The sequence below is a fragment of the Paroedura picta genome, chromosome 5, assembly GCF_049243985.1.
Source record: "Paroedura picta isolate Pp20150507F chromosome 5, Ppicta_v3.0, whole genome shotgun sequence".
Lineage (NCBI taxonomy): Eukaryota > Metazoa > Chordata > Lepidosauria > Squamata > Gekkonidae > Paroedura > Paroedura picta.
In genome coordinates, this window is record NC_135373.1 from 55,945,736 (window position 1) to 55,960,386 (window position 14,651).

Genomic DNA, 14,651 nt, shown 5'->3' on the forward strand with positions numbered 1-14,651 from the left:
ATTATATATTCCCTTAATCTCATTTTCGTTTTATTCGAATCCTTGCATTTTAGCTAGTTGTAATGTGTTAATTAATGGGACAGAAAGTACCCTATATACTTGCGTATAAGCCTAGTTTTTCAGCACCTTTTTACATTCTGAAAAAGCCCTCCTCGGCTTATACGTTGGGTATATACAGTATAACTGAAATAAAAGCTTGCTACAGCCAGCCAATCATAGCTTTGCCTTTTGCAAATGTGTACTGCAAGGTGAGCTTGCTCTGGCAGCTTGTAGAACATCAGTGGTTTGACTGAGGGACCCTGATCTTTTTTTCCTTTTGCCTTCACTTCTTCCTCTTCTTAATCACTTCTTCGAAACTATTTTTTTGTTTATGTAGGTAGGGTGGGTTTTGGGGGTGCTTTGGGATTTACTGTTTCCTTCTAGTGTTTCTTCTTTTATCTGAGGGGCAGCATTGTTTGCCTTTTCATCCTGGGGTTGTGTTTCTTTTAAAAGTTGATTTTTACAGTTCTTTCTTTCAGTGTTCAGTTTTACAGTTCTTTATTTCAGTATTTTGTTCTGGGGGCACTGCAGTTGTAGTTGTTATTATTGTTGTTGTTAGTTGCGAAGTCGTGTCCGACCCATCGCGACCCCATGGACAACGATCCTCCAGGCCTTCCTGTCCTCTACCATTCCCCAGAGTCCATTTAAGCTCGCACCAACTGCTTCAGTGACTCCATCCAGCCACCTCATTCTCTGTCATCCCCTTCTTCCTTTGCCCTCAATCTCTCCCAGCATTAGGCTCTTCTCCAGCAAGTCCTTCCAGGGAGGTGGCCAAAGTATTTGAGTTTCATCTTCAGGATCTGGCCTTCTAAGGAGCAGTCAGGACTGATCTCCTTTAGGAGTGACCAGTTTGTTCACCTTGCAGTCCAAGGGAAGAGTCTTCTCCAGCACCAGAGTTCAAAAACCTCAATTCTTTGACGCTCGGCCTTCCTTATGGTCTAACTTTCACAGCCATACATTGCAACTGGGAATACCACAGCCTTGACTAGAAACACTTTTGTTGGCAGGGTGATCTCTCCGCTTTTTAGGATGCTGTCTAGATTTGCCATAGCTTTCCTCCCCAGTCTTTTAATTTATTTGCTGCAGTCCCCATCTACAGTGATCTTGGAGTCCAGGAAAATAAAATCTGTCACTACCTCCATTTCTTCCCCTTGCCAGGAATTGAGAGGGCCGGATGCCATGATTTTAGTTTTCTTGATGTTTTAAGCCAGCTTTTGCACTCTCCTCCTTCACCCGCATCAAGAGGCTCTTCGCTTTCTGCCGTTAGAGTGGATATCTGCATATCTGAGGTTGTTGATAGCAGAATTCTATGATTTGTAGTTTTAGATCTTTCTCAAAACAATAGATCTAGAGCTAATTTATATGTTTTGGTACAGCTTCTGTTTGGTCTGATTTTTGCTATCACTGTTGTTGAACTTGAACTTGTGGAGTCCCCCAGACTCCTGAGCAACTGAAATCCTGCTGCAAAATAAAGACAGCAGTATGGAAACAAAAGGCACACAATTCCTATATTTACCTGAACGGAAGAGAACCCTGGATGCAAGGCCACCCCCTTTCAAAAATTTTATGTATGACAGATGTTTTATTATTGGGTTTAGCCATAATATGTGTGCTAATTTAAAGATGACACACCCACCCTTTTTGATGGCATTCCAGGGGGGTGATTAATCTTGCACTTGGAGAAATACAGTTGTCTGAGTTTGCAGGAGACCACTATTGTTAACAGTATCTTAACAGTTGCGTTTTAATGTGTCTGTGCCAAAAGGTGATGGGATGCAGCTTTGAAAACCATAAAAAGGCTTGCTCTTATGAAACAGAACTGTGTTTTGTGGTGAGCAAAACCTGAAGCCTCTGCAGACGGAAAGTAGACAGACTGGAGCAGGAAGGAAGTGTAGAGCATAGCTCTGCTGCGGCAAGTTTTTAAAAGAGCTTGTATGTGACTGTTTGCTTTGTTAGCTTGCTTCAGAACAGAGGAGTCAAATCTCTTATCACAGAGATCAGAGCTAGAAGTTTTAAGGAAAATGGGATGGGGGATCCTAGCTGTCTGTTTACCTGTGTAACAATATTGGGGGAATTTTTAGGGAAGACATGGCAGAGAGGATTGAACACTCCTCTCATTTTGATACCTCCCCCTAGGCACAGAAGAGTTATGTGCCTTCTCTTGTACCTGCGAATATACTCTCCTTTCTGAGCAAAACCTCCCCCCATTCTTGTGGTGCATTCTTGTGGTTTGGACTGCTTGTTTCCACAAATAACGTCTGATTCTACATTAAAGATATAAATGTACAGACTGCTTTTTTCTCTTAATAATCTTCTTTATGTTCTAGGGATCAAGTGGCATATTAAATTGTGTCCAGTTCTATCCTGATAAAAGCTTTACATTGATAGTAAGTTGTCCATATATTACTTATATAGTTCTAAATACTAAGTGAATATTTTGAGATGCATTCATTTGCAGATTTGGGGCTGAACCTGCTCAGAATAGTATTTATATTTTAGAGCTCAATGATTTTTTGACTCAGCTACTTGAAAAGTACTGTGTCAAAGGGTGAAACTGAAGCAGTTGGCATGGGAACTGACCTTTAGGTAAAGTCCTTTTGGACACTGTAGTGTGCGATGTGCAATGATGATAATGATGATGTTAATGTGATGGCTTTTAGCGGAACTAATGTTGTTGAAGAGGATTTTTTAAAAATATAAAAGTATTATATGAATAATTTCAGTGGAGATGTCAGCTGTTCTAAACTTTAGAGGATGGGTTATAAATGTTCAAAAATAAAGTTGTTGGTTTTATTGGTTAGCCATAACGAAGAAATTTAGCAATCTAACTTTGTAATATTTTGTGATTTATTCATGGAACTAGCTTCAAAGCCCGTTCCTAAGAACGGACCTTGAATGGGCCTCCTTCCCTGGCCTCTGGCCAGGCAACTTAAGGTGGCCTTGGGCCGTAGCTCGCAGCCAGAAAAAGTGGGGAGGGTTGGGACTGGCCAGCTCGTTAGCAGGGCTGGGACAGAGCTCATTAGCAGGGCCAGCCTAGCAGGCCGAGAGACTCTCATTAGTAGGGCCAGCCTAGCAGGCCAAGAGGCCCTCATTAGCAGGCCCTGCTTAGCAGGTCAAGAGGCCCTCGTTAGCAAGCCTCCACCAGGACCCATTGCCCAAGGGTCTCTCCTCTTACCTGCTGCTGCCTCCAAGCACTTAGGCACATCTGAGAGTAAAGAGGCTACAGTCCAGGGACAGAGGGTGGGAGCTGCAGGGGCAGGGCCAATCAAGGTGCAGGCAGCTTTGCTGGATGCACCCTGATTGACCCTATTCCACCTTGGACAGCCAGACACGTCCCACCACCCAAGCTGTTTCACAAATATATAGAGGAACCATGGATAAGGATATGCTCTGAATAATTATGCTGTGGCCTCCTTCTAGTGTGACGTCTAATTATTTTCTTTTTCTAACGTGATATATTTTGTTGAAGAATGCCTGCTGGATCTATTGCCTAAAGGCTCTGCTACCCCAAAGTGTAGCACATATTCTTTGCCGCTAAGTAATGCACAGCAGTGTTGTTTCTTTGTTTTTGATAGCTTGAAGTACCATTGGAGATCTACCTGACTGACACAGAATTAAAGTGAGTGGTTGATTTATTTTTATTTACTTAGTTCATTTGTACCCCACCTTTGCCCCCCCCCCTGGGGGGGACGACTCCCAGGCTGCCTTACATAAATTCTCACGTTAACCCTGTGAGATAGGTTAGGCTGAGTGTGTGTGACTGGGCCAAGGCCACCCATCGAGTTTCTATAGTATTGAAACCTGGTTCTCCTAGTTCAAACACAGGAACCACTACACCATACTGGCTCTCATTGGTGGAACAAGTTTTCTAGTTGAATTCACTCTTGTGTAAAATCAGATGCATCAATATATCTTTCTTCATCTGCTGCTACGTGTATCCTTCCTAACTCCAAATGAATAGTAAAATGTTCTTACCTGATGGATAATTATTGTTATAGTTGTTTAGAAAGCTAGACATTACCTAATGTGTCTTCTTTCTCTCTTTATTTAAGGAATCTAATAGTGGAGTCAAATATTCCTTTGAGCATTTGGTATTTTTCATAGTTTGACTGTAGGCATGAGAAATTCCCCCATCATGTTTTTCTTCTAGATGTCTTTTCAGAAAGCTACATTCACAAAGGAATGGAACTCTGTTGCACCTAACAGATTTCTCCTTATGTCCGAAACGTTTCCAGGATTAGTTAAACATTATTCTGATATTTACCTCATGAAAATCCTTCCTCTTGAGATGTGCCAGTGCCCCCCCCCCACACTATGTGGTCTCACTCCTCCTTTCTTAACAGCTTCCGACACAGTTCTAGGATTGTGGGGGGTAATGGGACCACATCCAATTTGGGGTTGTCTTGCCAGCTCATTTTTGCCTTCACATTAAGGTCATTAATTGTTCAGTGATTGGTCATTAATTGAAAATTGTCAGGAATTGGAATCAGAATATGGTTTCTGTCAACATGCCCTGCCAGGAGGAACTACTGGTAGGAAACACTATAGTGGACCACACACATTATGGTCCAGAATGCTTTAGTGTACATTTGCAATATTGATGAGGCCTGCACTGTTTAGCAAAGATCAACGCAAAAGCAATTCTGATGATTGAAGATGAATTCTGTGTCTCACCATCTCAGTTATTATTTAGAAGATAACCGGCTATTTTATTTAGAAAAATTCAGGAGTTGTTAATTGTTCCATGTTTTCCCAAATGCAACCTCATAATTCCCACTTTGAATATATAATTCACTGGAACTGGATATGTACCAATACACATGTATTGGATAACGCCTCCTTTACTTGAAGTTCATTTTCATGGAGGTATCACTTTCTGGGTAAAGAAGTAACTGGTTTTTTTTTATTTTTTAGACCTGTGAATGTGGAATGTGACTATTATCAAGAGCAAGAGACAGAACCTCAGTCTTTAAATCTACAGGTTTTTACAAGTGAAAAAGGTAATTAATGCTTAAGAATCCAGTTTACCTGGAACTTTTTTGCTTTTTATCTATAGCTTAACTTTCTGTTTGAATCGCCCCACTGTGAATATCCCTTAATTATTGTGCTTAGATAATTAGGTCCAGATACCAGAGTACAAAAACATGTATGCATACAATTATGAATAGTGTTTAAATGTTCATCTACGCTGAAGTATGTGTGGGAGAAGACACAATCCTTTTTTTTCCTTTTTACCATGAGCAGCAGCTATTTCAGTAAGCATTTTCATATTATAACTCACGTGGATCGTACAATCATGTATTTGGCTTGTTGTTGTTATGTGCGAAGTCGTGTCCGACCCATCGCGACCCCATGGACAATGATCCTCCAGGCCTTCCTGTCCTCTACCATTCCCCGGAGTCCATTTAAGTTTGCACCTACTGCTTCAGTGACTCCATCCATCCACCTCATTCTCTGTCGTCCCCTTCTTCTTTTGCCCTCGATCTCTCCCAGCATTAGGCTCTTCTCCAGGGAGTCCTTCCTTCTCATGAGGTGGCCAAAATATTTGAGTTTCATCTTCAGGATCTGGCCTTCTAAAGAGCAGTCAGGGCTGATCTCCTCGAGGACTGACCGGTTTGTTCGCCTTGCAGTCCAAGGGACTCGCAAGAGTCTTCTCCAGCACCAGAGTTCAAAAGCCTCAATTCTTTGACGCTCGGCCTTCCTTATGGTCCAACTTTCGCAGCCATACATTGCAACTGGGAAGACCATAGCCTTGACTAAACGCACTTTTGTTGGCAGGGTGATATCTCTGCTTTTTAGGATGCTGTCTAGATTTGCCATAGCTTTCCTCCCCAGGAGCAAGCGTCTTTTAATTTCTTTGCTGCAGTCCCCATCTGCAGTGATCTTGGAACCCAGGAAAATAAAATCTGTCACTATCTCCATTTCTTCCCCTTCTATTTGCCAGGAATTGAGAGGGCCGGATGCCATGATCTTTGTTTTCTTGATGTTGAGTTTCAAGCCAACTTTTGCACTCTCCTCCTTCACCCGCATCAACAGGCTCTTTAGTTCCTCTTCACTTTCTGCCATTAGAGTGGTATCATCTGCATATCTGAGGTTGTTGATATTTCTCCCTGCAATCTTGATCCCAATTTGTGACTCCTCTAATCCCGCATTTCTCATGATGTGCTCTGCATACAAGTTAAATAGGCAAGGCGACATTATACAGCCTTGCCGAACTCCTTTCTCAATTTTGAACCAGTCAGTGATTCCATGTTCAGTTCTCACTGTTGCTTCTTGACCTGCATATAAATTTCTCAAGAGACAAATAAGATGCTCTGGTATTCCCATCTCTTTAAGAACTTGCCACAATTTGTTGTGCTCCACACAATCAAAGGCTTTAGCATAGTCAATGAAGCAGAAGTAGACGTTCTTCTGGTACTCCCTAGCTTTCTCCATGATCCAGCGTATGTTGGCAATTTGATCTCTAGTTCCTCTGCCTCTTCGAAATCCTGCCTGTACTTCTGGAAGTTCTCGGTCCACATATTGCTGGAGCCTAGCTTGTAGGATTTTGAGCATAACTTTGCTAGCATGAGAAATTAGTGCAATGGTGCGGTAGTTTGAACATTCTTTGGCATTGCCCTTCTTTGGGATTGGAATGTAAACTGACCTTTTCCAATCCTGTGGCCATTGTTGAGTTTTCCAAATTTGCTGGCATATTGAGTGTAGCACTTTTACTGCATTGTCCTTTAAGATTTTGAATAGTTCAACTGGAATGCTGTCACTACCACTAGCTTTATTGTTGCTCAGACTTCCTAAGGCCCATTTGACTTCACATTCCAGGATGTCTGGCTCCAGGTCAGTAACTACCCCATTGTGGTCATCAGGGATGTTAAGCTCGCTCTTGTATAGTTCTTCTGTATAATTTTGCCACCTTTGTTTGATCTCTTCTGCTTCTGTGAGGTCCCTACCATTTTGGTCCCTTATCATACCCATCTTTGCATGAAACGTTCTCTTCATATCTCCAATTTTCTTGAAAAGATCTCTGGTCCTCCCCATCCTATTGTTTTCTTCTATTTGCTTGCACTGTTCATTTAAGAAGGCATTCTTATCTCTTCTAGCTTTTCTCTGGAATTCTGCATTCAATTGGGTGTATCTTTCTCTTTCTCCCTTGCCTTTCACTTCCCTTCTCTCCTTAGCTATTTGTAAAGCTTCCTCAGACAGCCATTTTGATTTCTTGCATTTCTTTTTCTTTGGGATGGTTTTAGTTGCTACCTCTTGTACAATGTCGCGAACCTCCGTCCATAGTTCTTCAGGCACTCTGTCTATCAGATCTAATTCCTTAAATCTATTTGTCACCTCCACTGTGTATTCGTCGGGGATATGATTTAGTTCATACCTGAGTGGCCTAGTGCTTTGCCCTACTTTCTTCAATTTAAGCTTAAATTTTGCAACAAGAAGCTCATGATCTGAACCACAGTCAGCTCCTGGTCTTGTTTTTATTGACTGGATAGAACTTTTCCATCTTTGGCTGCAGAGCACATAGTCAATCTGATTTCTGTGTTGACCGTCTGGTGATGTCCATGTGTAGAGTCGTCTCTTGGGTTGCTGGAAAAGAGTGTTTGCTATGACCATTGTATTCTCTTGACAAAATTCTACCAGCCTGTGCCCTGCTTCATTTTGTACTCCAAGGCCAAACTTGCCTGTTATCCCGGTTATCTTTTGGCTTCCTACTTTAGCATTCCAATCCCCCATGATGATAAGCACATCATTTTTGGGCGTTGCTTCTAGAAGGTGTTGTAGGGCTTCATAGAACTGATCAACTTCATCCTCTTCAGCAGCAGTGGTTGGGGCGTAGACCTGGATCACTGTGATGTTGAATGGTTTGCCTTGGATTCGAACTGAGATCATTCTGTCATTTTGGGGATTGTATCCCAAGACTGCTTTTCCTACTCTCTTATTGATTATGAAGGCTACTCCATTTCTTCTGCGAGATTCTTGTCCACAGTAGTATACCTGATGGTCATCTGAATTAAATTCACCCATTCCTGTCCATTTTAGTTCACTGATTCCTAAAATGTCGATGTTCAGTCTTCTCATTTCTTGTTTAACCACGTCCAGCTTGCCTTGATTCATGGATCTGACGTTCCAGGTTCCTATGGAATAAAAATCTTTACAGCATCGGACTGTCTTTTCGCCACCAGTTACTTCCACAACTGAGCGTCCTTTCGGCTTTGGCCCAGACGCTTCATTCATTCTGGCGCTACTCGTACTAGCCGTCTGCTCATCCCCAGTAGCATATTGGACACCTTCCGACCTGAGGGGCTCATCTTCCAGCGTCATATCGTTATGCCTATTGGAACTGTCCATAGAGTTTTCATGGCAAAGATACTGGAGTGGTTTGCCATTTCCTTCTCCAGTGGATCACCTTTTGTCAGAGCTCTCAGCTATGACCTGTCCGTCTTGGGTGGCCCTGCACGGCATAGCTCATAGCTTCACTGAACTACGCAAGCCCCCTTGCCACAACAAGGCAGCGATCCTTGAAGGGGGGTATTTGGCTACTTATACCCAAATTCTAAAGTATTGTAAGAAGCAGTTCTAAAACATCAGAAAACACAAAAAGGAGTTCTAGTAGCAACTGTCCTACCGTGGCACAAACTTCTATCACTTCATGGCTTGGAGGATGTGTGTGTGCTCTATTTTGCAGCTGGGAGTGAAAAGGGAGAGTAACTGGGAATATAACACAATTTGATAGTTGTAATTTCTTGTCCAGTTAATATAACAGTTCTTATTTTATCCTTTAGGATGCATGTGCATATGTCACTGTATTGCTCCCGTTAATCCTGGGGAAGTGACTTACTCAGTGTTTTTCTTACATAAAGGTATAGTTAATGCATCTCGTCTTCTCCTAGCTATATGTAATCTGAAAGCATCCTACGGCTATATGTGTATATATAGAACTTTAGATATTTCTATTGTCTTTCTCTTCAATCTTCTTTTTCTTGTTGATTATACTATTATAGCTAAATCTGCAGATGAGGCCACACACAGGGCTAACAGATTTTTCTATTAATGGAAGACTCCCCATGTTTACAGAAAAATCTGAAAATTTTTAAAGACTACATTGGGGAGGGTTTTTAAAAATTCCACCCCAAATAAAATGCATAGTCTGTGCAGAGGACACAGCTATCTACCTCTTCCTCCTAATGGTAATAGTGACCAAGATCTAATGCTGGCCTGGCAACAGCAGCAGTGAGCCCTGCCACACCTGGAGGCAGTAGTACTGATGGGGAAGGGAGAGGAAGTCTGGCCCAAAAGTATGAGCAACGATACAGATGAGGGGGAGGCTGCTGTGGGCCCGGTGGCAGTAGCAGAAGCTGAAAAGATAAGGGGGAGAAGAAGCCACAGCAGCTTGGCAGCAGGAGGGGAGTTGCAGCAGGGCAAAACTGGGAGCTTATGGAGTTGTTGGTGATGCTGTGTGCCTTGGTGACCTTTCAGATGACAGTGGGCCCAGTTGTGGAGGATGGTAGGTGCTCAGGGCTGGCAAGGCTTATGGTAATGGGTGAGAAGGAAACCACAGCAGCCCCAGCATCAGCAATAGTAATGGGGGGTGGGGGTGGGAAGCTGTGATGAAGTCAGGAGTTGGCCTGCATCTGCCTGAGTTGTAGCTGATGGCGGCAGTGAAAGCTACTCCGAGGATGCAGAGGTGATCAGGGGATAATTAAGACAGGAAGGGAGATTTCCTCCATGAGTATTGCTTGTCCCCACTTGTTTGTTTCTATTTTGTAATTTTCCAACAAGTTTATCTGATTCTGTAAAGGTCAAGTACATTAGAAAAGAACTGTGGGAGGAACACAATTGTAAAACTTGCAAGAAAATTCTTCCCAATAAATGCAGCTCTCATTAGTCTGAACTGATCTAATTTTAAGACCCAAAAGCAACTAGCCAATTTATGAAGGGACATGTGAGCTGGTGGCGGAGGAGGGATAAGTAAACTTGTGTGTTTTCAGTTGTTAATATTTTCAGTTGTTTGCAGGTTTCAAGATCAGTTTTTAGTGAGATCAGAGATTTCTCTGTGCCAACAGCATTGTCCTCACTTTCACAAATTGGAAGAGGATTTTTAAACCTTGTGTGTGAATTAATTGCTGGCTTGGGGAAATTTCAAGTTACAAAAAGGATAAGTGACTTACTTGATAAGTAGAGCATCAGTGACATGGATAATTGCTCTCTTTGAATATTTTATCTATTACTTATATATTATGGAGGTATATTGAAAGGGGAACAAAAAGGTATTTCATGCTAGAATGTGGAAACCTCTGAAAATTGTTCTTTATTATGTGTCTGTAAAAAATAAAGTTTTCTGGGCATGAAATTTGAATCATATTTCATACCAGATTCTCATGGTGTACCACTCTCTGTTCTTAATTTGCACCCTACCTTTATCTCCTGTGGGGACTTAAAATGCCTCACATCATTCTCATCCCTTCCACTGTATCGTCAGAAAAAGCCTATGAAATATGTTAGGCTGAGAGTGCCTGCCCGACCCAAGGTCAGCCAGCAGGTTTCTGTAGTAGAGTGGGGATTAGACCAACACTGTAGTCATTGTACTACACTCTAGACTTAAGTTTGCCAAATATCCAGGTTCAGTTATGCTTAGTGGAACAGTTGGAAGGGAGAAAGTTGGCTATAATGCTGAAGGTATTTATTCCACTCTGCCAGTATGGTGTCGTGGTTAAAGTGTGCTGGCCTCTAATCTGGAAATGGGGTTAGATTTCCCACTCCACCACATGCAGCCAGCTGGGTGATCTTGGGCCAGTCACAGGTCTCTTAAAGCTATGCTTGCAGAATAGTTCTCTTAGAGTTCTCTCAGCTCCACCTACCTGACAAGGTGACTGTTGTAGGAAGAGAAAGGGAAAGATGTTTGGGACTCCTTCAGGTAGTGAAAAATGGGGTGCACACACACCGCTCTTCTTCTCTCCGAGGCAAATTTCTCCAACATGAAGCTTCTAGTGTAATGCAATATAAGTTTGTTGACCTTTACTTTCTAGCTGTCCAGCTGAAGATACTGTAAACAAATAACCCTGTATAATTTCAAAATGTACTTGGAATCTTTGATCTCAAGTAAATTGACATCCTGATATTAAGTCTGTTTCCATAGCAGGAGTCCATATATTGTGCTTGTTGGATTATGGAAGTTGTTTACAACTATGTGGTACAAAAGTAAAATCCAAAAAAATCAAGTTGTTTACAACTATGTGGTACAAAAGTAAATTCCAAAAAATCAAGAACACAGTCTACGTATTGCCTTTTATTAGGGCCCACCAAATATCACATTAACTGTGTGAACTTGAAAGCTTACACACTGTATTGTGTTACTCGGTTTGTCTTAAGAAAAGGCTTTATGTGGTTTATTAGATTATGCCAGTCTCGCTTTTTCAGAGATGTAGATGTTAGGCATTGAGTGGAACTTAGCTGTATTTCAGCACAGTACATCTGACAGGCGTAGGCTCTGTCTGGGACTCTGTTGCTAGACTTTGGCTAGGACTTTGTGGTATAAATGAAAACAAGTTTAAGTTCAAGATCAATACACAATACCTCACCAATTTTTGTCCTATATTTTCAGAAACTGTGTTTAAAGCTGTATCTGTGTATGCTGAAACACTCTTCTCTGTCTGTCTCATCAGGTGTTAGTAAAACATATACTGTTGCTTTGGAAAGAATGGATTGTTTGAAAGTGAAAGATCTATTGTTTTTTAATCTTGGTAAGCCGAGACTCAAAAAGCTTATTCCTCTTCTCTTTCTGCTTTGCTAGAGGCAGTTCTCTTTCTCTCAAGAAGAATAGGCATGTTTTACTGAGTGTCACATGAGTCTGCCATGACTTCAAAATGATTTGAGTTGCTAAAATAAGCAGCCCTCTCAAAATTGACCATTATTTCATTTAGAGGAATAACTATCTTCATTTGTTGGGAGCCATGAGCTCACTACAAGCTGCAGGAGACAATGTAAATGCACTGTGTTAGCTGTTTTCTAAGTCATAGCATGTGAGATTATTATTGTCTTGCCTCTGGGAGGTGCAGACACAGCTCTTTTAATCCAGCTCACTGTTCCAATACAGGTATTTAAAAAAAATAAAATCAGATTGTCCATCTGTGGAAAATTTCAGATAGCTCAGCTCTTTCACACTTAACTCCTCTGTCAAATCAACTGGAGCTCTGAGGATAAGCAGTCCTTAAAGCTTGACAATTCTTTGGTTTTATTTTAAACCCCACAGATTATTATGTGGCTGTCTTCTTGCCTGGACACTTTCTGCATCTTGTTAACACTCAGTATCCTGACCTGATGTGCTGTAACTTCTTTCTGACAGGTACAGTGGGACTTCCTTAACAGTCAGTTTGGCAACATCTGTTCATAATAAAAATTTGTTCACCGACCCTCCCTGTGCCTGGATAGGAATAAAAAGCTTGTGGAAAGAATAAGATGGGGGGAAATCATCCCTTACATATTTATCTTTATTTCCTTTTATCTGTCTGCTATTTTCCAGTGAAGTAGCAGAGAAGCCTTCATTTTTTTTTTATTTAGAGAGATTTCAAAATGCTGGTTGAATCAGTAACGGTTTGAATTAACAATTTTTGCAGTGAGGGAGAAGCACAAAGTCTTGGCCTGGAAAGACAAGATGCCTGGTAAATTTGTTACCCTTAACACATTTGGAACAATTCCTTAAAATCAGAACGAGTCCAGATATAAACCTTGATCAATACCTATCATTTTAGCTTCAGTTTCTCTAATGGCCCTGTGTTTATGACTTGATAAAAAACTATTGGATAGCCCTTCTTTAATTAAGAGTTTACTAATGGGTTGGATGGAAACATATTCATTGTGTGGAACTGATTCACCTTCTGTAGAAACAGCTCCTGTGCTAACAACAGATAGGGGAGGAATAGGAGGAACGGGGGCAAAAGTGCTGTCCTCCTTATCCAAGAGCATGGTCTTCTGAAAGTCCAGCCCGTGAGTGATGGACTTTTTCTCATTAGCTGGAAGAGCTTTGCAGCCCCTTACTTATACCTCAGTAGAATCATTAGGTGAGATTGTGCTAGGGGAGATGTACCCTGTCTTACACTCCATGTTTATTGGGGGGTCATCCATAGGGATGGGCATGACCTAAAAAGGCAGTTAGGTGATCCAGAAACTGAACTCTGAACTGAACAGACCCAAATGGGCCTTGCACAGACCTGTCTAGCAAGTTCCACAGCTGGGAGAAATGGGGCAGGGACCACCCAGTGAGGCACTTCTATCCGTTATTTCTCCTGATGCTAGCTTGCCGGGACTAGGAGAAAGGGGGTGAGATTCATCTAGGAAGAGTTAAATGACTGCCAATCCATTTAAACCTAACAGCTGAGTAGCAGATTTGCTCTTAGGTTTAAATTGCCATGAGCCCTTTGAAGAGGGGGAGCAAAGTTGAGAAATTAAATGGCTGCCATCCAGCCATTTAAACCACTGGGACTTTTTCACCCTTTCTCCTGGCCACAGTTTCTCCCTCCCCCCCCCCACTAGCCAGGAAAAAAGATGTGGGGATTGGCTGAGAAGGGTTAAAAGGCTGTGAACCATTTAACCCTTTGCTTTTTCTTCCCCTCTTTTGAAGGGGGGGGAGAGCAAAGCCAAAGTGTTAAATAGCTGTCAGCTGGCCATTTAAACCTCGCAGCTGATTGGTGGACCCTGTGCAGCTCTGCTGTTAGGTTTAAATGGCTGGCCCTGAACAGCTGAGCCAAACTGCCCAAAAGTTGGTTAAATGTTTGGGGAAGGTGCCATTCTCAAACATCTGTTCAAGTTTCAAACTGGCCCAAGTTTGTGCTCATCTCTCGGCTTCCCAGATAATTACATCAAGACTTAGAAAATTCTTCTGCAGGCATGCCACAACAACCTATCTTTGGGTGGGGGTCTGTTGGTGAAGTATCTCAGAGCAGGGCCAGAGTGCATCGGCCAGCTTATGTGGAGATGTAAAAGTAAGCAGAAACTGGGGAAAAGTAGAGAGGTCCAAGGTACCTGTTAAGGCTCACAATGAACATAAGTTAAACAGCTCAAGGAGCAGCAGCAGGTACAGGCCCCATTTGGAAGCTCAGAATAAATGCCCCACATTTCCAGGCAACAATCTTAGAAGCACTTTTGGAGTGCAGCTTAAGTGCAGAATGGTGGCTTCAACAAAGTGGGTGTTCAGCCCAGCAAGAACTCAGTAAATTCTTAGTGCAGCCTCAACTCCCAGGGGTGGAGGGCAGAAAGAAGTGGCCATGATTGCCGGACCTTCCCAAAGGGTTCAACAAGAAGCAAGGAGAATAAGTTGGTCTGGTTACCTGCATTCTAACATAGCACACATTCTGGAAGATGGTATTTTTCAGTCTTTGTGCCAAGAAACCTAGAGAGATGGCTCAGATATCCTACAACTATGTGAAGAAATTGTTCACCAGTTTTTCTGTAGTGATAGATGTGTAAAATCTGAAACCTGTTATTTTAAGACTCAGATTACTGCTCAATACTGACGTGCACATTTGTCAGATCTTTGGGATCTATTCCATTCCTCCTAATGACTCTTCTGCCCAAGCTCCCTCCATTGGTCTACCTATCTTGCCCTAGTGGTCTCCCAT

At 42.1% G+C, this 14,651-nt stretch overlaps 1 protein-coding gene across 11 annotated transcripts in view; it reads left to right on the forward strand.

Annotated features, from left to right (window-relative positions):
* The window catches only part of GSAP (gamma-secretase activating protein), a 53,907-nt gene that overhangs the window by 11,113 nt on the left and 28,143 nt on the right, over nucleotides 1–14,651 (forward strand). For 7 of the 11 annotated variants that reach the window (XR_013231092.1, XR_013231091.1, XM_077338074.1 and 4 more), the window contains 6 exons: nucleotides 2,367–2,426; nucleotides 3,615–3,658; nucleotides 4,954–5,039; nucleotides 8,820–8,897; nucleotides 11,700–11,777; nucleotides 12,287–12,379. Coding sequence is in view for 9 of the 11 variants with exons in the window: in XM_077338074.1 (XP_077194189.1) it covers nucleotides 2,367–2,426; nucleotides 3,615–3,658; nucleotides 4,954–5,039; nucleotides 8,820–8,897; nucleotides 11,700–11,777; nucleotides 12,287–12,379 (439 nt within the window). In the remaining 2 variants the exon portion in view is untranslated. The remainder of the gene's footprint in view (nucleotides 1–2,366; nucleotides 2,427–3,614; nucleotides 3,659–4,953; nucleotides 5,040–8,819; nucleotides 8,898–11,699; nucleotides 11,778–12,286; nucleotides 12,380–14,651) is intronic. The other 4 variants (XM_077338070.1, XM_077338073.1, XM_077338072.1 and 1 more) reach the window with 2 other exon arrangements.